The sequence below is a fragment of the Dermacentor variabilis genome, chromosome 11 (genome assembly GCF_050947875.1).
Source record: "Dermacentor variabilis isolate Ectoservices chromosome 11, ASM5094787v1, whole genome shotgun sequence".
Taxonomy (NCBI): Eukaryota; Metazoa; Arthropoda; class Arachnida; order Ixodida; family Ixodidae; genus Dermacentor; species Dermacentor variabilis.
The window spans coordinates 78,957,901-78,984,314 of record NC_134578.1 but is presented as its reverse complement, the minus strand read 5'-3'; the positions used below and the strand labels follow the sequence as shown (position 1 = coordinate 78,984,314).

General features: G+C 43.8%; 1 protein-coding gene across 1 annotated transcript; it reads right to left on the bottom strand.

Moving 5' to 3' along the window:
- Nucleotides 1-767: 767 nt before the first annotated feature.
- Nucleotides 768-16,536, bottom strand: LOC142564593 (uncharacterized). The gene is made up of 3 exons (XM_075675650.1): nucleotides 16,354-16,536; nucleotides 6,207-6,354; nucleotides 768-1,143 (listed from the first exon to the last, which is right to left on the bottom strand). The coding sequence occupies exons 1-3, from the start codon at nucleotides 16,469-16,471 to the stop codon at nucleotides 771-773; spliced, it is 639 nt and encodes a 212-aa protein (XP_075531765.1). The 5' UTR covers nucleotides 16,472-16,536; the 3' UTR covers nucleotides 768-770.
- Between the last annotated feature and the right edge of the window lie 9,878 nt (nucleotides 16,537-26,414).

The window sequence follows — 26,414 nt, the reverse complement described above, 5'->3', positions numbered from 1 at the left end:
ACAGCATCCGCACTGGGAAAAAATAGGAATAAATCACGCTCCGCCCCAGTTACGCGATCAGTAGCATCTGTGCGTGTATTCCTAAACGAAGTTTCTTGAAAAAAGGGCTGAACAAACCTGCGGCGTCTCACGCAAGATTGTGATCTTCGTGATATATCAACTCGGCAATAGTGAAATATAAGCTAAGTGTATGTGTATACCGTGAGAACAGGCCGGAATGGCTAATAGGATGCACTACATTTCACTTCAGTGTATTTCTGATTTCTGTCGGGGCATCTATTTGTAAAAGATCGGAGAAAGCAACACACATCTATAATATTTAGACATGTGGCGTCATCTGACCGCTCCCTTGCTCGCTAGTCTATTGAAATTAGAATAACGCTATTATAGTGTTACTTACTTGCTTTCTAGTGCTTCAAAAGTAGCCTGATTGTGAGATTAGAATAACCAAAATTCCCATAAACCTAGTCATTCCAGTGTCCGTAACCACCGCTTCCTAGCTAAACCATTCACTACGTTAGGTACACTAACTCATAGGTACAGTGGGTAGCCTCGTCCTAAACGTAATTTCACGTCGAGTCTCTATTTGATTTCGTTCTCCTATCTATATTTAACTTGCAGCATCATAGACTAAGACCAGTGCAATAAGTTTTATCTCTTGATACAGATCGTTGCCGGTGGTCTGACTCCGCCGTGAGCTGGCAGTCCTTTTTGTGGTCGCGTGTATTCACTGCAGTTTGCCGACCCGCCGAAGCCACGGTGTGGGCGGGTCACTCCACACCGTGGGAGTTCTTCTCGTGCCTCCTGGCGCTCACGCGCTGAGTGAACATGTCGCCGCAGACTCGGCACGCGTACGGCCTCTCTCCGGTGTGCGAGAGCATGTGCCGCTGCATCACGTCCTTCCTGGCGAAGCCCGCCCAGCACTCCGGACACAGGAAGTTCTCCGTCTCTCCCAAGTGCGTCCTCCGGTGGCGGGACAGGTGGGACGAGTTCGAGAAGCGGCGGCCGCAGTCTGGACACTCGTACCCCGTCCTGGCGTGGATCCTCACGTGGGAGGTGCGGGCGTTTCGCCGCGCGAAGCTCCTCTTGCAGATGTCGCACACGAAGGGTGCCTTCTCCTTGGTCTCGTCTTGGGAGGCCATCCTGCGAACGGACAAACTGATCCTCAGGAGAGACTCCAGGAGCAGGCCCCGACAAGGCATACGATATCGGAAATCATCGTGCCAGCAGAAGGAGGTTATTTGTCTTGGAAACGGGGACGAAACTTCCGAAAATTTGAACCTCACATACATATGCCGATTGGGGTGTGTTCAGCTGGAGGCAGTCGCAGGGGGCTGCGCAAAGCACGGTTTAACGCAAACCATCCTCATCTGCCTCTTCCAGCACTCTTACGTGTAAATTGGCGTGTTAGTGAGCCGACCCTGCAGTAGAACATACAGTACAGTAGAAGGTACTCAGTGAAGAATTTAGCGACGTTTACCGCACTCCCTAATAGAACTGGCTGCATAAATGATATATATATATATATATATATATATATATATATATATATATATATATAGAGAGAGAGAGAGAGAGAGAGAGAGAGAGAGAGCAGAAGCACGCAATGCACAATATCGCAAGATCAGAACACTTTTGGTGCATAACACTCATATGACGCACAAAATCCACCCACTTCCAAACTAAGCATGGTTTGCATTATGCAGATGTCAACTGCAGTACAGTCAGCTTTTCGTATATTAAGAAAGTTTATATAAGATGTAGCAAAAACTTGCTATTGATTGGAACCAAGCCCATTTCTTCCGATGTGTGGGGCGGCGGTATCGACATGTTTTGTGACAACTTCAGCTACACATATTCACTAACTAGGAACCTGAAGCAGCGCAGAACAGAAGGAGGACTGGTGTATAAAACATAGTTATTACTGTATCTAATATTCGCTTCCAAATGTTGGCTCTACATCTATGAAGAGCAGTGAAACCCAGACAGATGAGGTCCGTAAAGGTCATCACATCACCGAATCTGGTGCTAGATATAAACAAAAGACATCAGAGTAGGTTTTCTTTATTTATGTAGTGTTGTGGTGGAAAAAAAATACCAAAAATGCATACATCCCAACTTATCTTCCAGCATCAACAGAACTGACGTGGAACGAGGCCCTATGATGTTTCTCATGAGTTAGTACATGCTAGCTTGGTAATAGTAACTATAAAGTATATATTAGAACATTTCGATTTACGGGAAGACAACTTTTGTCAGTGATGGCGTTTATAGTATTTCGGCTCCACACATGCCGTTGAGCAGAGCAGCGTAATAATACCGTTCAGGCACTGCCTGCGAAGTAATTGGTCTTAGTGTGGCCCGAAGAACTTGTGAGGCGTATAAAATGCTAACTAATGGCCACGTAATCTGCTGCACAGCTCTTCCAGATAAGCACGAACACAGGGTGCGATTTACAATTGATATGGACAGAGCGGGCAACATTGATGAATTCTATCTACATCAATAATGAGAGGTTAGCAGTCGTTGTAATCTAGCTAAGTAGGAGATATAGAGAAATCGTAGGACAATCCCGCGCTCCAACTGTTAGTCATAACGATGAAGAAATAGAACAGCTTTACGAAGATGTTGAATTAGCAATCAGGAGTATGCGAAACTCAGTATGATGTAGTCAACGACGACTTCTATGGAAGAGTGGCTAAAAAGCAGAATGGGGTACAACTAAATTGCAACAAAGGCGCCGATTCTAGGAACAGTAGCAGAGATATTTTGGTCGAATTAGTGAAAAAGGATGACTGCGGATAATAATACTTTCTTCAGGAAGCTTGCTAAGAGGAAGTTCACCTGGAAAAGCCCTAATGTAAAAACGATCCTTGCAATATGCAAGATGTAGAAGCATTAGGTAGGGTATAGGGAAGGAACCATACGTTAGCTAGGTCTAGGATGTCTTTCAATTTGATAGATAAGGCATAAACTTATTCACGAAGAAACAGGCCAACCTAAACGCAGTAAGGGCGAAAGCAGACGAATTGAGGCTTGTACTTGGAAACAAATATGAAGCTTTAGAACAGGAAGATGAAGATAACATGGATGTAATGAAACCGTAACCAGGATTAATTTAGGAACAGTAATTGAAGTGGGAAGTAGGGCACCCAGGAAACAAGTAGATAAGCTCTTCCAAGTAACAAATGACCTAGCAAGGAAACAGCAATACATTGAAGTATTTCCCTCGAGGCATAAGATGGAATTCAGAGAAGGGTCCGAATTGATCAACAAGAATAAAGTAAGCGATGTTCGAAATTATAAGGTGTGGGAAATTTGAGCAGGCTGTATATAAATGCTGCAGCATGAACTCCCTCAGAAGATAACTTCTAATAGGACAAGGAAAAATGTATGCAGTGAAAGATAAGCAATATCGATGGTATAGTAAAACCAGGCGAAAACTTGTATACTGACCTGAATGCACACAGAGTTGCCACGATACCTTCATTCGAAGTAGGGATAAACAGGATACAGAGGCTCATGATACCGGGTGTTTCGGCAAACAATTTCAATTTTTTTAAAGCTTGCCTGCCGTAGATATCACAATTCTAGTTCATGAGCTAGTCTACTCCAAGAGGCGGGCATAACTTGCAAAAAAAGAACTGTATAATTGATTATTTAGGGAAAATACACTATTTATGCTTCTAACTAATTGCTGTGAAGCCCGTATTGCAATTTGCAAATTCTAGCCGTGAAATTCGCAAGGCGCATCAGCTTGGGACAAATTCTCAGGATGGCACCAGTTTCGAGATGTTATTTGCCACATTTTACGGATGGATACGTTGGGCGTTCCAGTTATTTTCTTAACAAAACGTCGATTCGTGCATTCAAGCTGAAAAGCAACTGGAACGCCAACCTATTTCTCTGCAAAGTTCGGGAATATCTCGAAACTGGGGGCATCCCCAGACTTTGTTCCAACTGAATCCCCCTTGCGAACTCCACCGATATTATTCGTGAATTGCAATATGGACCATAATGTAACTATTAAAAGTTAATTAGCAATATTTTTGTAGTGAAACAATTATGCTCTACAATGTTTTGTGCAAGTAGTCTCCGCGGCTTCGAGTAGACCACCTAATGAGCAGGAATTACGCTACCTGCCACAGACAACGCGTAAACATTTTTTGAAATAGTTCGCTGAAACATTTTGTATACGTAGCGAAGAAGTTGGAATGGTTTGAAAGATGACCCGGGAAATGGAGCAGGAGAAGATGGCTTAACAGTTTATTTGGTGAAGGAAGGAGGTTATATTATGTTTCAAAAGCTCGCGGCCTTTTGTACGCCATTCCCTATGAATTTCAATGTACCAGAGAGCTGGAAGAATGCCGAACTTGTAATAATGCATAACAAAGGCGACGTTAAAGAAGTGAAGCCCATTAGTTTCAGTATTGTGTAAAATGTTCATCAAGATAACTTTTTAATAGAATCATGCAAACGCTTCCCATCAATCAACCAACTGGCTCAACTGACTTCCAAAAGGGCTTATCGGCAATGAATAAAATCTGTCGTCACTCAGATAATTCAGAAATGTGCGGACTACAATCTACCTCTCTATATCGCTTTCATAGATTATAAAAAATGCCTTCGATTCAGTTGAGATAACAGTAGTCATGGCGGCATCGCGTAATGAACGAGTACGTGAGGCATACATCAATATCTTCGGAAACATATACAAAGATTTCACAGCTACCTTGGTCCACAGCAAGAAAAGCATAAAATTGCCTATCAATACATGGGCCAGGTAAAGACACGAAAATCCCTGTAATGCTAGTTACTTTATGCTTGAATAAATCATTAATGCTATGGACAGGAAAGGTTTTAGAATGAGGATCAGCGGTGAATATTACCATATTGGGTGCTCGATTTGCATAATTCTAGGTGATATTATCCTGTTATGCTGTCCTGGAGATCAATTGCAACAAATGATTGTGGTCCTTAAACAAAGAACCTATAAGAGTGGAGTTACGCAGAAAACAAAGGTAATGCTAAATATCCTGGCGATGGAACAAGAATTCATGATCGCTAGACAGCCTCTAGATTCTTTCCAGGACTGCGTTGATCTAGGTTGATTACTCACAGGAGGCCCTGATCATGCGAAGGGAATTTGGCGAAGAATAAAGCCGGGTTAGAGTGCATATGGCAGGAGTACCTAATCCTGATTGGACTGTTACCACTGTTGTTGAATATGAAACTGTACTGTCATTGGGTTCAACCGGCGCTAAAATATGCGGTAGACAGTTTGAAGCTAACAAAGAAGCTCGAGAACAAATAAGGACAACGCAAAGAGCGATGGAACGATAAATGTTATGCTTAACGTTAGAAGACAAAAGGGAGCGATGCGGATCAAAGCGTAATGTAGACAGTCGATATTCTACTAGACAAAAGAGAAAAAATGAATCTGAGCACGCCATGTAAGGCGAAGGGTAGTTTAAGTGTAATCAATAAGAGTTACAGAACGGGTGCCTAAGGAAGAAACACAGCTGATCACGGCAGAAAATGAGGTGGGTTTGAAATGAGGAAATTTGCAGGCAGAAGTTGAAATGGGCTAGCGCAAGAGAGGATTAATTCAATATCGCCGGGAGAGGCCTTGGTCCTGCAGTGGACATGAAAATAAGCTGATGATAATTATTATGATGGATGGCAGTCCGTATGCGTAAAGGCTGCATGAGATTACACGCTGCAAAACGAGAAAACTGTACACATCGCGTCTGGCTATGTAAACGCGTCACGAAAACTTTTCATCACATAGGTTTCCACATAAGTGGGTGATTTCCATAATTCTATGTACAGCTTCTTCCTTCTTGGCATATTCCCGTGTCGAACAGGTGTTGGAACAAGCACATCTGTACGTTTACTACACAGGCTACCCCTTAAGCTGATTCGTTCAACGCGTGTCATCTTGTGTGTTATCATTTCGGCTACACTGTAGCAGAGTCATAAGCTGCAGCGATGGTCAGCGAAAACCAGGTAGGTTCGAAAAGAGTCTCCGACGTCTAGACGCGTGAAATGTTTGGGTATTTTTCGACGGAATGAAGTTTGCTACACGATACCATTACTCCCACGAGTTGTTAGTGCCCACTTTCTAAGCAGAACAGTAGTATTGTAGGTGTGAATGCTCACGCTTTCCTACCGAACGATGTTGGTCCGATTGCACAACAGCTTACCCACTTTGCGATGACTGCTGCCCCTTTGGATTCCTTCGTGCATGTCCGTAGCGTCGGTGCCTGTTCAGGAAGTCTCTCGTCGAGAAAGAAGCGGGGCACATGTCGCAGTTGAAAACCGAGCTGGAAGTGCTAGGCACGATTTCTTCACCTGCAAAAGTGATGTAATTGAGGCCTGTCAGAAGGTTGCCTGTCAATCTATGCGAACAGGGTTCCTAAGGCTGCCAGTAAGAATGGCTGCTATCTTTTCAGCCAGACTTACCACGCTCCACGGATATTTCCACGGTAAACAAGAAGTAAGGCTTCATTAAGTTACGTAGGCGAACGCTACAGAGAAGATAGGCTTGTGAAATAATTTTAATGAGTGCCACTAGCCGAGTAAGCGAACGCACACCGTCATACGACTCCTGCGATTAGCGGCAGACAGCTGGATGCGCACCGTAATGGTGCAGCGAGCGTACTCCAGATGAGAGTTCAACTGATGTTGGCTGGCCACGACTAATGTACTGAGGCTTTATCACACTCAATTTGTTCGATAAGCCTGCATAAAGGTAAGGCCACTGTCCCCATTCCAGCAGATACAGCGGTTGGTTGGTTCTAATCCGGCCGCTTGGTGAAGATGATAGATGAAGTTCAATGGAAATTCGTAGGTGTGTCGGTGAGCAGAACCAAAGGCCAACTGTTGAGCAAAAGGAGCGAGTGTGGATGTTCTTGTTCTAGTATTCAGTGATAATAAGAGGAGGTAGGTTGGGGTGCAGTTCATGTCGCGATGATTATCAGGGAGCTGATACACACACTGCCCTGAGTTCATGTGAAAGACAGGCATTACACGCAGGGAACTTTGACACATATGAGGCACAGGAGCTGTGTGGTCAATATCCGTTGCTTCGCAATATTCGCTCGGTGTTTCTTTTAGCACTGCCTGACTGTATTTGCTGGGTTTATTTGTTTTTTTATAATTTTGAATTTTGTGACAAAGCATACATTAGCATACAGTTCCGAAAGATTTTGGTGCTCACTATGATTGATGGTTGATTCCCCGCTGACGCTCGAAATAGGCTCTCTTTTGGCAGAAGTATCTAAATACGATTAATGGGCCTTTGCCGGCGTCTTGCAAACTGCGTTCCTTGATAGGCACGTCGAAATTTCTTTCTTCTAACGTTCCCTGCACGGTTAGTGTAGCAAATTACTAGAAGAGGTTTGGTCTTTTTGTTGATATAAACTAAAACAATGCTCTGTGGTCTTTACAAACTGGTACTAGGATATGCGTGTGGCGCCATCATAAACTCCTCGTCATCCCATTGTCCTCGTCGTCACGCTTTCCCGTTTATGCCATCGTCCTCATTTCAGTATCGTCATCTCATTGCCGTGAGGCATGATATTATACCAGCTTCGTCATTACATCGTCGTAATTTATTCTGCATCATTCCACTGTCATACGTCAGCGTCATGCTGTCGCCATCAAGCAGCCTTGCTCAAGGGCGACTTTAGGGGACGAGTGCCACAGGTAAAGTGGGGCGATACGAGAGTAGGGCTTAAATAGCAGAAACAACTGAAGTCTCGAAATTGCCACTAGAAACTGTATATAAACGCGAATTCAGAAATATGGTGCGTCGCTGCGTTCTGCCGTATTTTTTTTCCAATGACTAGAAGTTTAGTCTCCATCGAAAATACTGTACCTGGTTCACTCAGTCTCTGTAGTGATTAAAAAAAACAAGCAGCGTATTTCATTGTTTGCTGCAAGCATTTCTATTCTCGAAGCGACTTGCTTTAGTTTGTAGCACATTCACTACTTTTTTGTCGTTTAGCTAGGCTTTCTGCGAGCACCATAGGATCAGTTGTAGCTGCAGCCAGTCTCGTGATCGCTTTGATACGCCGCTACTTTGAATCGCTATTTTGGGTGTTATATATATATATATATATATATATATATATATATATATATATATATATATATATATATATATATATATATATATATATATATATATATATATATATATATATATATACAGAAGTGGTAAAACTAATCAGAATGAAAGTGGGTGAAAAACAACTTGCCGTAGGTGGGGAACGATCTCCCGTCTTACGCATGCGAGCATCGTACGCGTAATGCGAAAACGCGGGATTTTTCCCCACATGCCACAAGTTGTTTTTTCATCCACATTCATTGCCATTAATTTATAATTTCTTTGCTTTTCTTAGTAAGTGCAAGTAATTTCCCCTATGCTGTCTACTCACGATTTATTGAAAAGTGTGTCAAATATTAACTTTACGCGCCCACGCTGAGTGCATACTTAACTGCCCTGATAGTACCTAAGGGACTTCTCGTTACACATAAATCAGCTACCCCTCAAATGTCAAACTGCAACATTGCAAAACGGAATGGCACATTAAGACGGTCATTCATGCGCATTCTTATCGATCATTATGAATTATCTGCCAAAAGGTTATTGAATAGTCGCTGAAAGTTGCACAAAGCTTATGCCTTAAGCCTTTTCGAATGCGCCTCGCTCATTGAGTACGAAAACAAAAAGAATAAAATATACAAAAGAGGTCCTGGAAGCAGCTACGTGATAATGCTAGCCTTCCACTGCTCTCGTCGCGCGAAGTTTCTGTTGATGCCGAGCCCTCTTGTAGTTAACATTTCGAATGTGCTCCAATTTGATTAGTAAAGGAAAAACTAAACTCCCACCTTTCGGGTGGATGTCTGATATTCCCTTTATTAATTACTTCTCTCCACCTTGCGAGTTTCCGCAGAACTCATACCTCAAACTCATGCCTTTGCTTCGAGTGGTCGACAAATTTGACTTCGCCCTGCCATCTGCTAGCCACCTGGTTAACTCAGATGGTAGAGCGGCGGCCCGGAAACGCAGTGGTCCCGCGTTCGAGTCCCGGACGAGGTCAAATTTTTCTTCAACTGCGAGGCTTTCCTTTCGAAGAACCCGTATGGGTTTCCTTTGTAGCAATTGCTACGAACGGGTGGATGTCTTATGTTTCACTTATTACTTCTTTCCACCTTGCTGGTTCCCGCTTAACTATTACCTCTAACTGGCCCAATTTGAGATGGACATGGCTGTGGTTTTTCAAGGTTTAACTTATTGCTCGACTGCAGGCGGTTATGAAGAATTGCAGTCAGCTAAATACTTTGATTACTTCGCGCGATAAATGAGGCTGAGGAAGTGGATCCGCGTAAAATAATACTTCGTCCAACCAGCACTGGATCCCGTCCACTCAACAGGACCAATTTCTTGATTTGCATATTTCAGCTATGCAGTGTGACACTCTGCAGGCCTATAGAACACGCATATTTTTCAAAAAAAGGCATGTCTCTTCACGAACGAAATGCAATCGAAGGATTGTAGAAACGCTGGGATATTGTTATAAAGGCCGCAAATAAACGAGGAGCTATAATAATTATGAACATGACTCAATACGCCAAGGAGAGGCAGTTACCTAATTACAGATTCCACAAGTGGTTTAACGACAATCCAGCTAACATTTTTAAAACAATTGTTTCTTACTCCATCGCTTGTCTCATAGAGATGACAAACTCACCAACAAAGCAATACACTCGCTAGTCCTTCTCAGTGCGATCCCAGGAAGGTTTTATTTACCAGCCAAAACACAAAAAAAACCTCGGTCACCCTATTGTGCGCGGCGTTCGAACTGTCACCGAGCCACTTTCAAGCTATGTAGGCACGCTTATTAATAGGATCCACCCGCTGTGGTTCCTTAGTGGCTATGGTCTTGGGGTGCTAAGCATGGGGTAGCGGTATCCAATCCCAGCCACGGAGGCCGCATTTCAATGTGGACGAACTGCGAAAACGCCCGTGTACTTCGATGTAACTGCACGTTAAAGAACCCCAGGTGGTCGAAATTTCCGGGGTTCCCCCCTACGAGGTGCCCCATAATCAAATCGTGGTTTTGGAACGTAAAAGCCTATCGTATAATTTTAATGTTTGGGATCCCTTCTACTTTTCTTAAGGGCATCTCCTATACTTAGCCGATATTAGTAACACTGACGTCCGCTTTGGCTCATTCCTTGTTACGCTAGATGTTGCCTCCCTTTATACTAACATTTATCACAGCGACGGCATACGATAACTCATTAACACGTATAATAACTCATCTTTCAGAAATCTGTTAATAGCTCGATCTACATTAGCCATGCCGTTCAAACTCAAGCTGCACCTCAAAAATTTTAAATTTGACGACGTACACTTTGTACAGGTGAGTCAGATGAGTGGTCCTTCAATAGGGACAACAACAAGTACCAGTTATGCTAATATATTTATACAACTAGAAAGTGAATTTATTTCAACGCGCGAACTAAGCCGTACTGCTACAAAAGCTATCTCATCAGCTATCTATATGAAGCTACAAAAGTTTTCTCACCTGGCACAGCTGGCAGGCGAAAATCATGGCTTTCATTGCGCATTTCACTGCGTTTCAACCATCCATTTCCTTATTGCAATCTATTTGTTTTCAGCTCATCACCGTGTCCTTGTGCGGCAAGAAACTAAGCGTTACAGTTTATAAAAAACCTGCTGATATTCACCTTGCATAGGCGCCAACAACGAGGGGGATCGGGGGCGGGGAGGCTCCTGGGCCCGAGCCCCCTCCGGAGTGTTTTGGAGGAGAGGGCCCTCAGGCCCCCCCTCCCCCCACCATGCGACGCCAAAGCCCCTCCCCCTCCCCACACACGTAAAGTGTCATTACCAGAGCTTGGTCACCCACATCATTTGAGGATTCTTTTCATTTCCTCGACCTTTTCACTTTCAATGATACTGCGACGAATAGCTTACTGCACATTGTTGGCGCGGACGTACACGGATTTCAATCCATATTGTCTCTTTATTTCTGCAAATCCTGACTATAGGCGGGAAGGCGCATGGGAAGCACTAGCGCGGGCTCCCTCATTCGTATTTTCTTACACCATCATTGTTTAAGTTTACACTGTAAATACACACCATATATTTAAATATCACAAAGGCCAAATTTTAGTATATTTGTGAAAGAGATGAAGGTGGCCAGGTAAAAATTATTTCTAAAGGTATGGATAGCCTATGCCTAGAGAAAGAATATGTTTCGGTATGTCCACCACGCTTCAAATTCTTTCCGCGCTTTCTTGACCATGAGAAACCTACAGAGTTCAGTGACCCCTTCAGCAGTCTTTTATGAATATTTTACGCCACGTCGCCAGATGAGTTGTTCGCACACGCGACACAGGTGCGCACGTTTCACCCCAAGCGGTTTTCTGGTTGCTGATGTGTCATTGTATTTAATCTAAGACGAGTGATGTTCACGAATTAATGCTGTCGCATTGCTGGTGAAACACATGTGAATAGCTTTATTATTGCGCGTTCTTGTAAACCCTGATTTGTAGTATATTTTTGCTCTGTTACATTTGTTGTTCTGCGAACCTTTTGTTACAAACATCCCAGGGTGCACTTATGCATATTTTGCCGCGTTTTATCGTTTTATCGCTAACCTGCTCAATAACGCTGGAAGTTACTTCACCCCACGCTTCTATCATGTAAGCAACGATGGAAGTTGAATGAAAAAGTGGATAACGCATTTTTTCGTTAGACAAAAGTCTTCATGGTGGCCCTTTTCGTGAACTCACTTTTAACCTGCATCGCGTCAACATAGTACCGATTGGCATGACCTTTCATGCGTGCCCCATCACGAAGCCTTGCTTCCAACGCCGTGAAATGTAATGACTTGCACTTGCGCAAGCAAGTGTGAGACTTTGCCTGGTTTTTAAAGTTCTGCCCCTAGCACACTTTTCTTCTTATGGTGCATAATGGAGCCATTCTCGATGAAGCAGATATGTACATTGTTGTACGCCAGTGCAGCTAATTTCACTGTAACACTTAGATCCAAATCCTTAATCTGTTAGCAAGACGAGCGTTGCTACCTCGTTAGGAGCGATGCAATGGCTTCGTTTCTTGCGTACGTAATTTATCTTAAAGCGATCACCTTCGCGACTGAGGAAGAAGAGAACGCTCATTTTAATACACATACATGAAACTAGAAAAAGGTTTCGTCCCATTTGAATAATTAAAATAACGACCACAAATTTATCTATCTTGGTTCTACGAGTGCTTCGCTATGGATCCTTCAAATAAAAAGCGCATGCACGCATACCAGATTGCTTATACCTAAATCTATAATGTCTCTACACAACGAAAACGCAAAAGAGGGAAATAACGTGGTTCAGTAAATAGTTACAACACTCCTAACTACTCAGGGAAATATAAAGCCGTTCCATACGTTGTAGTTAACATGGCCTCCTTTTCCACCAAAACACAAGCATACTGGAATGCATAGTCACCTCGAGTCATAGGGAAGCATAGATGGTAACGGCTGTGTCACACGCTTAAACTCATCAAGAATTATTTCGTGGATGCTCTATTTAATGCACATGCACTTCCCTTTCCATAGAAATTTCTAACAGCGTTTTCCGTATCGTGGCTAATCTAAGATCGGTGGTAATTGTAGTTGTGCCCGGCCAGCGAGCTTAAATTCTTTGCAGCGCTCGTAAAACAGTTATAACTCTTAGGAGCACTTGTAAACGAAATTTATTTTACAGGCTTCAATTACCAGAATTCTCGTCAGTGCATGACGACGATGCAATGACGACAATGGCATAACTGCAATGTGAGGGCAGCGGCGTGCGACAATTGTATCACAAAATCAGTATGACAGTAGTGCGATGTCGGCGATGGCGTAACAACGACGCATGACGAAAGTCGGGGGATGAAGCTGGAGTGACGTTCACACAAACACGACAGCATGGCGACGGCGGCATGGCAACGGGTTCACGATCGCGACTGTCTGTCGACGAACAAGAGCAACGGTGGCATGACAACGACGCCATAATTACGGGTGAATGACGACAGACAGCGCAATTACGATAGAATTTTGACGACAACGTAGTCGCCTCGATAAAATTATGAAGGAATTACCCTTTGCCTACGCATCAAGAACAACGTGTCAGTTATTTTTCGCTTTATATAAGTTTTCTCTGACGCAGACCTCCTCATGAAATTAAATTAGAAAGAATATTTGTAAACTCGCGAAAAAGGCAGTTCACTGCCATTTGAGGCTCCAACGGGTTGCCTAAGGACAAGAAAGTTACACCAGAATTCCACTCACGATGAGTGTCGATCGCAATGCCATTAGCATACGATCAACGTATCGAAACACCCTATTTCCGAAGTCACATTTATGTGCCACGTGCAGTGGGAATTCTGAGACATCCGTTGCTTCGACTGTATGGGACACTCGAGTATCTTCCCGCTTTGCCTATGACACTCGATTGCCAAGATCGCCCATGAGCATGGCGGCATGGTGGCGAGTGGATAAATCACGTCGATGTAAGGGTGAAGCGGTATGACGACGATTGCCTAACGACAATCAGACGATGATTCCGAAATGATCACGATGGCATAACCACCCCAGCGTGACGACGAGCACGTAAGAACAATGCGAAGACAGCAAGTTCTGGAAAAGGAAGAGGGTATGAAGATAACGAGTAAAAAAGCTGGAATGAAGACGATGGCACGACTATGCGGCATGGCAAGGATGCTATGACAACAGATGCGAGATAGCGGCTGTCTGGCGACTAGGCAACTAGGACGATGACATGACAAAGACAGCATAATCAGCATTGAATGATGACAGCCTGAATCCAATAGAATTCCGCAACGACGACAATGAGATGACTTACATAGGCGGTGACGGTGCTAAAGCGAGAGCGCCTTCACGGTATGTCGACAATGATACGACGACGACTGTGTGATAACGGCGATGTGGCGACGACAGTATGATGTTTGTTTAATACAGAAGTTAGAATGACGACAATGTGAGGAGCATCGAACTCTGGTATCGCCATTAGTGCATGACGACGATGCAATGACGACAATGGCATAACTGCAATGTGAGGGCAGCGGCGTGCGACAATTGTATCACAAAATCAGTATGACAGTAGTGCGATGTCGGCGATGGCGTAACAACGACGCATGACGAAAGTCGGGGGATGAAGCTGGAGTGACGTTCACACAAACACGACAGCATGGCGACGGCGGCATGGCAACGGGTTCACGATCGCGACTGTCTGTCGACGAACAAGAGCAACGGTGGCATGACAACGACGCCATAATTACGGGTGAATGACGACAGACAGCGCAATTACGATAGAATTTTGACGACAACGTAGTCGCCTCGATAAAATTATGAAGGAGGTATGGATATTACGGCATGATGACCATGAGATGAAGATACAGAAGTGATGACTACAGACAAACGACATGTCATGATGGCGGCATGACAATAGCAATACGATGATTGTGTGAGGACTATGGCGTGATGAGACTCGAATGAGGAAGTTAGGACGACGACGATGGGATTACCGCGACAGCAAAACGAACAATGGTAAGACAACGAATCCATGACGACGACTCTATAACGATGACATAATGACGACGATGACATGACAATGGTATAAGGACCAAGGCATGGCGACGGCTGTACTACCGCAATGACTTGAGGACTGTAGCAAGAAACCTGTACGACCACGATGGCACGACGAGAGTCGGATGACGAAGCTTGAGTGACGACCATGAAAAGATCACGACGGCATCACGACCGTCGTGTGACAACAAATGCAAAATGGCTGTACGACGACGATCGCGTGGCAACGACGGCTTCAAAGGAGTTGGATGGCAAAGCCGGAGTGATGATGATGAAATTATCAACGTTATCACGGTCGCGAGCACATACCTAGCGGCCTAAGCTATTATACACCTTGGTCCGCTAATTCGGTTTATAAGGCGTGCCGACAATGGCATGAGCATAGTGAAATGCAGAAGCTGGAATTACGATTATTCTTTAACCGCTGTTGTTTAACGTTTTCTGTACACTTGCCCTCGCACCATTTTCTACTATTGTGGACAGTTAAAACGCAAGCACGGGCACGGGAACGCTTTGCCGACCGTGCACCCGCTGGGCACAGCGAGATCGAGCAATGCAGCCACGTGTTGCACAGCAATCTGCTGATCTGCAAGCTTTTGTAAACTTGTACGCCGACACTACTACTGGCACGCCACGTGCCTCGGTGCCTTTTCAGTTGTGGCTGTGAAGGCAGCCATACGACTTGTCACGACTTTATGCTACGGTCGCCTTGCCATTCCTGCTCACATAATGTAGTCGCCTGAACCATGCAGACTAACCGCGAACCCTAAGAGCGCGTTATTCGCTTGCTTAGCATGAGGAAAATATAGAAGAAAAAGAAGTAGTGCACGCAAGTAGTCGTGCAAATTATTCACGCAAATTTCACAATGGTTGGCTTTATTGTGTACAACCAATGTGGTTTTCGAACATGTGTCGCGGTAGAAAAATTTATGGAGGGAGGAGTCGGTATATTCGGTAGTTTCAAAAGATAACGCGATACACATTTTTGGAAATAAGAGTGCTACAAAAGCCAGTGGAAGGCATCGCTGGAAAGTCGGGACTCTAGTGTTCTTGCACGTGGGCACCGGCGACACCGTAAGACAGCGCTTCAGAATGTATTTAACACTACGGATCTTGAATGTGCACACATCTTTAAGAATACGCTAATCAAGATTGAATAATGTATGGTAGCAAAGTGCATACTTATGTAATTATTCGTGGACATTGTTTGCTTGATAAAGTGTAGTCTTTCTATATTTGATTACTTCAGATTATGTGCTTTTTCCGGTTCTACGTAAATATTACTGCTTTTCTTCAATATCTTATTTTATTCCCTGCACTGCAAATTCCAAGAAATATTCCCGTGTTTTTTTACGCTTGCAATGTGTTCTCTCCCCTACCCTCTGCAATGTAGAGCTGTGTGCGTTGAGAGTCTCACAAATAAAAATAAAAAGAACGACAATAAGCGCGCACAACCACGTACTTCTTTCCCCTTTCTTTGCGTCTTGGCTGACGCGCAGTGACACCGCCGCAGCCAAGACAAGAAATGTTATCTACTCGCGCTCATCGTTACATTATCCACAGGGTTGTCGCTATGCAGACGGTATTGGTGATATGCGAAAACATAAGAGACGCGTCCATGAAACGCTTCCGGTAGGGGCTAAGGCGAAAAAAACCAGCACACACTTACTTGTTTCGATGGTCACGCTGCATGTGTCCGTCACAGCGATGCAAGAGATGTCGGAGTGGCTGGTCTCCTTGTCCGATAGACGTCGGCGCAGCTCGTGCGAACCTTGAACGGATGACATGCTGACATGCGTGAGATTGCGGATCTGCTGCCTCCTCCTGTTCCAGCGCCCAGCTGATGGATATCTTCTTCTTCCTCACCGATCGTGGAATCCGGCCTCGGTAAGGCATCTCTCATAGCTGTGCTTTTTCTTCTTTTGCGTACATTTTCCTGGTTCTTTTGCATGTTCCCATTTGTTGGTACGTGTCACCATTGAGGGGCATTATCATCATTATCATGGATGCTGTGCAATATAATCAATGTGCTGCTGCCTGTATTGCCCGCGGGAAAATTACTCTTGGGTGCAATGTAGAGTCGCGACCGGTCTGATCAGGGTTTGTGTTGCCTAATTAAAATATTCTAAATTGTACAGTTTTGTGTAATCGTCCTTTTGGACCAGTACTAACATTTGTGCTTTTGCTACGTCTAACGCAGCTGAAATCAGAAAAATTTATGCGGTATTATTTATAATTCGAACGTAAGTTGCCATAATTTCCAACTTTTACAGTCCTTCATCGTTATTGCAATTAAAATGGGACAGGCTAAACTTCAACTATCTTAAAAGGCAATAACTACTATTGCGGAAATATTATACTAACTACAGTGACCCACGTACCTTTTTCTGAGCAGCAATATTGTATGGATTACTTGCGATTTATTCTTTGTCATTTTTATCAACTGCTGTTCACAATCGGCTCATCTTATCGATAACGGAAGCTGGGGTCAGTCTGATCACTGAAGAAGCTCAAGAAGCGTAAATTGCAGCGGGAACACTCACGCTACAAGATGGTGGCCCTGGCGCATTTTGAGGTTTTCTTAAATACTCGAGCCTCTAAAGCGTATCTATCCTTCAAAGAGAAGCTTTTTATGTCGCACTGATTTGTTCGTCAGAGCCGAAGACGCACTGCAGGAAAACAAAATTACACCATCTGCGTAGAACACTACAGTTAACATTCGCAGTACTGCGCCAGCCTTGACTGGTCGGCCGCTCAGTACCTCATAACGGCGCGAAGCGACGAGCTTAGCAGGAGTAGAGCACGCGTACAAACTTCTCTGGAACCGCAAGTTACGCCGGCTAGGCATGACACCACCCCTGACCCAATTACCTGAACTTCCCTGCTTATCGGAGACCGGAAGTGATGGTTAACACGGGTTCGTCTTAGGATCTGAAAAAAAAATCAATGCGGCTTTCTTCAAGAGAGATGGTTGAACGCCACGCTACCCAGATGAACTGTACACATGTGCACTGCATTACGCGCGTCAGACAATGCATTCCCGGCCGTGGGTAGGCCGAGGGTGCAGTGCACGGCAGAAGAGACTGCCATACGCGAACGCAAGCGCGAGCGCCAGGGTTCACGTAAGGTTGATCCAGTGTATTGGCAACGGCTTGTGCAGTCGAGATGCAATCCGGTCTTGTGATTGTCAGTGTGTACATCAGACCGAGCACGTCTCCTTATGCCGCGGAAGCGATCCTGGTTGAAACGATGAAGACCTCAAAGCCACATAGTACGCAGATTTTGGTAGTCGGTGACTGCAACACTGACGTGGCGAAAGAGCATGGCGGATGGATCGAAAGTTTCATGCTAGACCGCTACTCATTAGAATCGAACACGCTACTGAGACCCAGGACGCAACACCGTTCCTGCATTGATCTCACGTTTGCAAGCATGCTTGTGTCACGTTAGGTTGGCAGAGCCTCTGACCGTCTACCATAGCGATCACATGGCAATACTGTGCAAGTGTAGAGTCGTCCGGGAAAGTTTGAGCGCGTGCGTGCAATCAACGGCTACATGATCTAAAATAAAGGCTATGCAACTTAACGAAATGTATTCAGCGTTGCATTCAAATTCAAATTGATGATTCAAATTCAAATTGATATTCAATGCATTCAAATTCGGCGTTGATGAAATACAATCCTAATCAAGCAAATTAAATCACATATGCAAAGCATCGGGTCGCTGAGCATATCTTGGGTTCGTTGCCTGGTCGCTGTTTTTGAACTTTGATTGAGTTTGCATTGGGGGCAAGCTTCACGTTGAAGCTTGTTTCTTTAACAAAGGAGCTTTTCAATTTTTTTTTTTGTTCGCGCCGACGTGATATACATTGGAACTGTTTGCATTAGAGAAAATTGAGGTTGCGCAGTCAGCCAGCTGACCGCATTATACAGAATCAGATGCTCCAGAAAAAAAAACTGATTTTCCAAGATATACGGCAAAGCGCTCAGGGTCATATATATCGTCTTTCTATTGCACTGCGTGAAGATTTTCCCACGCTATTGTACTCCATTTCAACGTTTCTACGAGCACATAGTGTGTGCCCCTTCGGGACGCCATCACTGCAGAGATCCCCACCTGCCTTGCTACGTAGTCTAAAAATTTTCTGACGCACAACGTAATTTTAGTCCACGTATCAATATGCCACTCGCTCAGGGACCGCGGTCACACATATTTTTTTCTCCAGTCAACAAAGCCACCTTGAGTTCTTTAACGGAACACAAAATGACCACCTGATGTCACCCTCGAAAAACAAAATCAGTGTCATTCAGCGGCTAAACTGCATCTCCACAGACATGTCCTCGTTGTCTACCTGCTACTACTCTCCGTAGATGGCGATGTAGACAGGCTGGTGGACAGCACTCATCCTAAGCATCAGTCCACTTCTGACGAAGGCGTCAAGAAAATCACCTTCATCATGACACGAAGTTAGGAACGATGCAATCTACGCTGCTGTCGAAATGAATTGGTGGCTGTGGAGGAAGCTTGGTAACTCAAAAAGGTATTAATTCCTATGTGCCTAACGTAAGTAAATTTTCTTTTTTTTCATAAGCTTGCAGGCTGAAAAGAAGTCAAAATTGCTAAATTAATGTGCTTTTCTAAGGGTTTGCTCGTAACCGTGAGGTGAGAAAGGTCGCAGAGCCACCTTTCCATCATTCTTTTTCTAAAGAAATAAAGAACGACTGATTTTGTTCTGTATATTTACAAAAATGATGAAGACAGCAATAGGTATCGAGGCCTGACAAATGCTCCTGCTTCATTAAAAAAATTTACGAGAATAGCTCACAATAGTACGAAAATCAATACAAATACGTTTACAAATACAAATACAAATACAAGTAGATATTTTACAAAGGAAACAGCAATGTCAATTAGCAGCTTACAATGAAAAATAAATACTAGAATTGAAATTAGAAATTATTGATTGTTTTCTGACAAGTGAAGTACAGTTACTATAGCACACACACTATATAGAAACATAAAAATGAATTGCAAATTGTCAAAATGCTATCCCTGGCCAAATCAATACCAAGTGGGATTGCACCGATTTCTGGTCCTTAAACAGCGTAAAGAATATATATAAAACACTATAAGTAGCAACCAACACAAATCAACAACGTATGTTTTACAACACACTTTTAATTTATAATGGGAAATGAAATCAGTCGGTTGTATTAGATTTCACTTTCAATTACGAAGATTTAAAAAATATTTTAGTAAGCCTATTGTACTCTAGTTTTGTAGGTGATTCAGCAAGGCCGATATTCTTTTGGCTCCCAGAATTGGTTCTAGTGCGAATAACTCGGCTAGCGCTCCTGGGTAGCGAATGCTGATTTTGCCATTGTTACCCGTGCACAGCAAAAAGTTTATTAGTTTCTATATGTTGTAATAACTTTTAATCATACATCTGTAAGTCTTTTGGTACTTCACGGTTCACAAAGATTCTGTACTCTACTGTTGCGGAGTTCCTCGATTATTTGCGAAAAATTTCAACCCCCTCTTTCGTAATATAACGAGTTTCTTGCAATTCTGGTAGGCCGAACTTAACCGCCGCCTTGTGGGCTCTCTGGACAGCCCAGGTTTGCCGTGAAAGTTTAGAGCTATGAATGGCACAGCTCCATTCTTGTTCCGTGATGCGATTGGGTCCCTGCAACGAGGGGTATCGTCAGAGCATGTGTTCGAGATTGCTAACAGCCCTGCAGTCGGGGTAAGTAGAGCTAAGAGCCTCTGCAGTGATCCCATGGCAAAGGGCGAGGTTTGGATAGCACTTAGTCAGAAGCATGCGTAAAGCGCACGGCAGAGATCTAGCCGGTTCGCTATGAGGGGGAGGATAAGTCCTCCGGCCCAGGCGATAGTGCTTAGTGATTTCGCTGAAGTTAGTGAGAGTGTCCCGAAACTCGGGAACCCCGGAGTCTGAGCTCGACCCTACTCCCGCGCAGTGGGTTAGTGCACGCGCTTGGGAGTGGGCGATGTCATTGAGATTGGGAAAGGAGTCAAGCTTGGGGTCAGAGTCGCCACGTGGGAGCGGCCCGCAGCTCTGCCCTAGGGCAAAGCTTCTGAGGACCTCGGAAGAAAAGTTCTTCGTCTGTCTGTCTGTCTGTCTGTCTGTCTGTCCGTCCGTCCGTCCGTCCGTCCGTCCGTCCGTCCGTCAGTCCGGCCGTCCGTCCGTCCGTCCGTCCGTCCATCCGTCCGTATGTTTGTCTGTAATTCTCCGTGATGTGATGCCCCATACTAATATACAATACGAAAGCCAAGAGTAAAATAACGAATTATATAGCACAATTTTCGGCACAACAGGTTTCATGTCTTTCAATTTAAAGAAACAACGCGTAATTTCGCTAAGCTCAGCTGCAAAGTTAATAACATGTGTTATCCATGATATGTCCTCTCTAAAACACATAAAGAAGCTTGTGAGCTTGTACCCGTTCTAATTCATCTCCACTCAACTGCACTCTAATTTTATAATGATGTGGTTCCTTAATTGTCGCGAATAATATGTACTTATATTTGTTAACATTTAACTATAGCTTATTGTTACGTAACAGAGTTGATTGTCGATCTAAATATGTATTATGGGAACATTGCAACTCTCCCATCGATCGAACTGCGATAGACATTACTATTATTGGTGCACATTATTATTCCTTTGTAAATAAAAATTGGAGCAAAATTATTACTGTAAACCCTAAGCAATTGTGGACCTAATTGAAACCTTGGGAAGCATCATTCTGATTAGGTTTTTAATTTGGGCGACTTTACATTATTGCGTGAAGCATATTGGTTTCTATTTCTAAGCCAGTTTTGCAATAATTTTAGCGCAGCACCGCAGATTCCGTAATCATTTGGCATGTCATCAGTCATCAAAAACCGAAAAGCTTTCCTTAAATGTATGAATAACTGAGTTCCTTTCTGAAATCCGTACTTCGTGTCACACATGATATTGTATTTTACCATGAAGCCTTCGATGCGGCTATTTATGGCTGTAAAATGAATATTTATGACCTTAATAATGTAGAATTTTCAGTTTCCCTTTCAAATAAATATACAAGGCGATAAACGTTCGTCGTACTCTTTGCGCCCTAATTGACGTACGAGGGTAAATAAAACTATTTCAACGTACTCTTTCCGCTTTTTCGCAGCACTAATAACTGAATCGTGTTTTTAAAGGTAGCTAGAAATCTACCAAAAATTTTGTGTCCATGCGAAAAGCATCCACATAGAAAGGGATATGAAAAGCCACAAGCCGTCAGAAGCATCCATTTTGGCGTAACATAGCCAACAAAGGCAACCCTGCCTGCCGGGCCAGCCGAGAAATGGCGGCTTCCTTCTGCGCACATAATTAAACTGCGCAATGTCAATTTAGGCGGCGCTGCGACGCAAACAGCAGCGTGGAGCGTTCGCTGCGCGCTGCCGGAAATTCAGATGGCGCCAGCGTTGTTTAAGAGATTGTTCATTGTCACCGAGTAAGACCTGCTGATATTTATTGGTGCACACGGGACTCCTTGACTGCCCAGTTAGGAAGCGACTGGTGACTACAGGATTATGGCTAGTTAAACTACGAGCCTTTCTTCTACATGTACGCTATGATTTCGTATTGCTATAGATGTTTAGCTTTCCCGACGGTGCTGTCACCTTTCCTTCGCTTGTGCATCCCGTGAAAGTTTTTCATGGACCAGTTGTCGTGAGGAAAGGGTGAGATATCTCTGAGTCATACTTTGCACATTTCACAGCCCCATTAGCAAAATGTCAAGACCATTCGTTTAGCAGGTTCGAGAACTTAAACTTCAGTGGCTTGTCTTTCTATTTGGGCCATTCACCTTCAAGTTAGCGTCGTCGGCTCGTATAGCCGGTCGCAAGCAGTCGTTTGTTTTTCCATATCCCAAAGCATTTTAGCCTGTTCCCGTTTTTGTCGAGTTCAACTGAATGGATATTGCGTGGAACTTTCGAGCCTGCGTTTGTTGGTAGTGTTCGCATGGTTTTCTGAGTGATCTCAGAATTTGAAACAAGGGACAAGCACAACAAAAAAACAATATGCAAACGAAATAAAGGCGGTCCTCTCTATTCTACAGATCATGTATGCATCCCTTTATTTCTAAACTCAATTAGAAAAATTTTCGTCTATATTTTAATCTCAGCAATTCTATGTCTCTAGAGCTTAATATATTTTGTCAGCCATTCTCTGATTATGCGCCTTAGCATGGAGAGCAACGACCGCAAACAGCTCCTGAGTAGCATGATAGAAGTAAAAATCGAAGAATTGCCCATAATGTTTTTAGCACGAAGCAATGTAGGTGATGCGCAGTGCATATACGATCCTGCATTGGAGTTCCATGCGGTTCTTGAACCCCTGAATAAACTTTTGAGGCCAGGTTATTAGCAGCATCTAAGCCACACAATACAAGCATCCTTGATTGTCTTTACGTAGCCAGCGAATGTAAATGATGTTCAGGTTTACCGGCAAATTCTCTGGAGCAAGTATACCGTTATGGTTGCCGACGAGGCGGTAATAAACATTGACTTCTATAGGAGAAGCGCACAGCAACAAGACATTGCTTTGCCAGAGCGACAGAAAGAAACACCTTTAATTGTCAATTCTTAACCATGGCCGCACACCTCGGCACGCGCTAATTCCAGATGGCCCTGGTACTTGACGTCTCATTCCTCAACGTGACTGGGGCTGTAATATGTTACAGCATTCTGCTAAAGATACATTAAAGATTATCAGGTAAATGCATCGCCTTCGAATTTGCTGATCCATTTCGGCAACCGGCATACCTGTACTCCTGGTATAATTCTGTGTTTGTGTAAGCCAGTTGTACCTCGTTATTACTCGTTTTTATTTCCCGTGATTCAAAACTGTGAATAAGAAAAAAAATTGGTTCAATAGAAGCTCGGGTGATGTGGAAAGGAAAGGATATATTTATTTGCAACCGAGAAAAACGTTTTCGTGGAAGTCATAAGAAAGAGGTGAACCAAGTATAGCGCCACATCAAGGAAAGAAGACAAAAGCACTATAATGCTTTCTTTGAAAAACCTCACATAAGCTGTACAGCTATATGGGCTTTCAGAGCTGAGGCCACTTGTGCTGTCCACACACGCCTCTTCTACACGTCTGAAATAAAAGGTAAAATAAAAAGCTCTTGCAATTCACAGCGTACATTACCAATTGGGAACGTATGAGAAAGTATGAGTACATCAGCTGCAGCTACATAACAATATATGCAGTTTAACGCAGCTGTAAAGAATACGACACTTTCTTCTAGGTATTTTTTTCTGTAAACCACATTCAAAGTACTGCTTATGAAAATGGCAGCAAAGAACAATCACATAGGTTACATTTAACAACCTAACACTGGTAAGCGCAATTCGAAGACGATACAGAAGTTGGACGCAGAAGCACAGGACGAGCGTAACTTCGCAATTAAATTTTATTCTGAGGCTTCGCCGACTTAAGTACACAGCGGATCAGGATCGCGCAAGTGCACTGCACAACATGCCAAGCACTGAATAATGTCCAGAAGCGTATAGATTACGGCATCACTTCTAAAGAATAATTTCTTTTTTACGCAAAACAACCAAAGGGTCGCTAATACAGGCATTTTTTTCTTTCTAGTATGACATGCTTCCATGGTTTCTCTGGCCAAAGTATTGCCACTCCCGCCTAGAATTCGAATAGAGAAAAGAATTGGCTCGCAGGGACAGGACCTACAATGCGTACGCAATGAAAAGAGGCTTTGTTAGCTACAAAGAGCTCATGTTCCTGCGCCCAATCGTTGACGCATCTCGTGGTTTCTCCGATATAAACCTCTCCGCACGAAAGCGGGACCTCGCACACAACGTCAAGGGTGCATGTGACGTATGTCATGGTACGCTTTGTTCAACGGGCAGGTTTTCTCATAGGTCCCGAAATGCGTGGCCACAGCTCAGCATGTTTTCGTGCCGTGATAACACAATAGGCACGTTGTACCTTTTTACTACATTCTTCAGATTATTGCGCAACCCTGTGAGGGTCGTTCACCACTTCCGGCTTTCTTGTTCTCATAACCTGCCGAGGCATTTTTCTAACCTCCAGTTTCTGAAGGAGGGTAGCGCAAACAACTCTCAAAATCGAATGAGAGAAGCCAGCCACCAGTAGGTGCTGAATCTGGCAGTTGAAGCTATCATGTCCCAAGTGAACACAAGACTTCGCCACCACCGACTCAAGGCATCTTATTGCGATCGCTCGTTTTATCACCTTACTATGTGCTGAATCAAACGGCAACACTTCTTTACGAGCTTACGGAGAGCATTTCCAACAAATGTGCACCACGTTAAAAACATAATAATATCTCCGAACTGCAAAGCGTCTAGGCCGGAGTGGCAATATTTTGGCTAGAGGAATCATGGAGGCATATCATATTAGAAAGAAAAAAAATGCCTGTATTAGAGATACGATGGTTTGATTCTTGACAACTTTAAATGCGGTTCAATTTGGTTTGTCCACCTCCAGGGCAAAATTTTGTCTTGTCGCACCAACAAACGAAGGATTGTGATGGAGAAAGTGTAGCATGTAAATGTTACCGTCACCTGTTGTTTAGATGAATAAACCTGCACAGAAAGATAACAAGATGCAGGAAATGCCGACAAGAAGAAGTGGATGCAATTTCGTCGCAGCACCAGATGCAGAAGACCTAGATGAAATACACAGGAGAAGCGGTGTTTAGGAGGTTCAGATTCGTGGAAAGAAAGAGGTCGGAGAGAGAAATGAGGAACACGTTGTGTTTGGCTGCAAAACAACACAGCCAAATGGACGCATCCTCACAGTCATATGGACCAGCTGCCCTAGGGTTTCTTCTGCACAGCTACGCGCGTTCTGTGGTCAGAGCGCAAGACCCAGTCGACTTCCCTCCGAGGAGTTTCAGCGCTATGGTAAACCGCGATATTGGTTTCGATTCTGAAGTGCCTTTACAGCGACACTGTCGAGAATCCTGCCAGGGACATTTTCTTGTGGTGGTGATGGCTAGCATGCGATGACCTAGGCTGCGTCAAATGGTAATCTAGTAACAGCCAAAGTCGCCAATTATTGATTTGAAACGTGTTTGTCAATGAAATGAGTATAAAATAACTTGTGTTTGCGTATATAAACGACTTATAGGCGGGGAATCATTTAAAGGGACACTAAAGCGAAACAATAAATCAGTTTAGACTAATGAAGCATTGTTTCAGAACCCTCAAGGCAGTCATTTCAAAAAAATGGTTTGATGATTAGTTGAGAAAATTAAGGTCCAATTATCGGTGTTTGAATTTCGCGCCCGAAACCCCAGCGCCGGTACGTCAGCGTGACGTCAGGGATTCCAAAATAAGTTTTCGCATTTGGGCCGCGTTGGCTGAGTAAAGGTTCCCGAAACTGGCCATGTTTATTATTTGGTTCCTTTTGAACACAATGTAGTCAATCTGTACCACTATATATAATTAGTAGACCCTTGAAGATGCCATTAAAATCCATGAGGTCGCAGCCACCAGGTGAGGGAACTTAAGTAGGCGTCGCCACCCGTATTTCGTTCTTGCGCTTTTTCTGGCTTACCAAACGTCTTATCGTTGTAAGAGTGGTGTTTTTGGTGTTGTAGAAAGGTAATTTACTGATGCAGAAGAAATCATTTTTCACTTCAGTGTCCCTTTAAGCCTCTAATCTGAAATTTATGTTTCCTCATG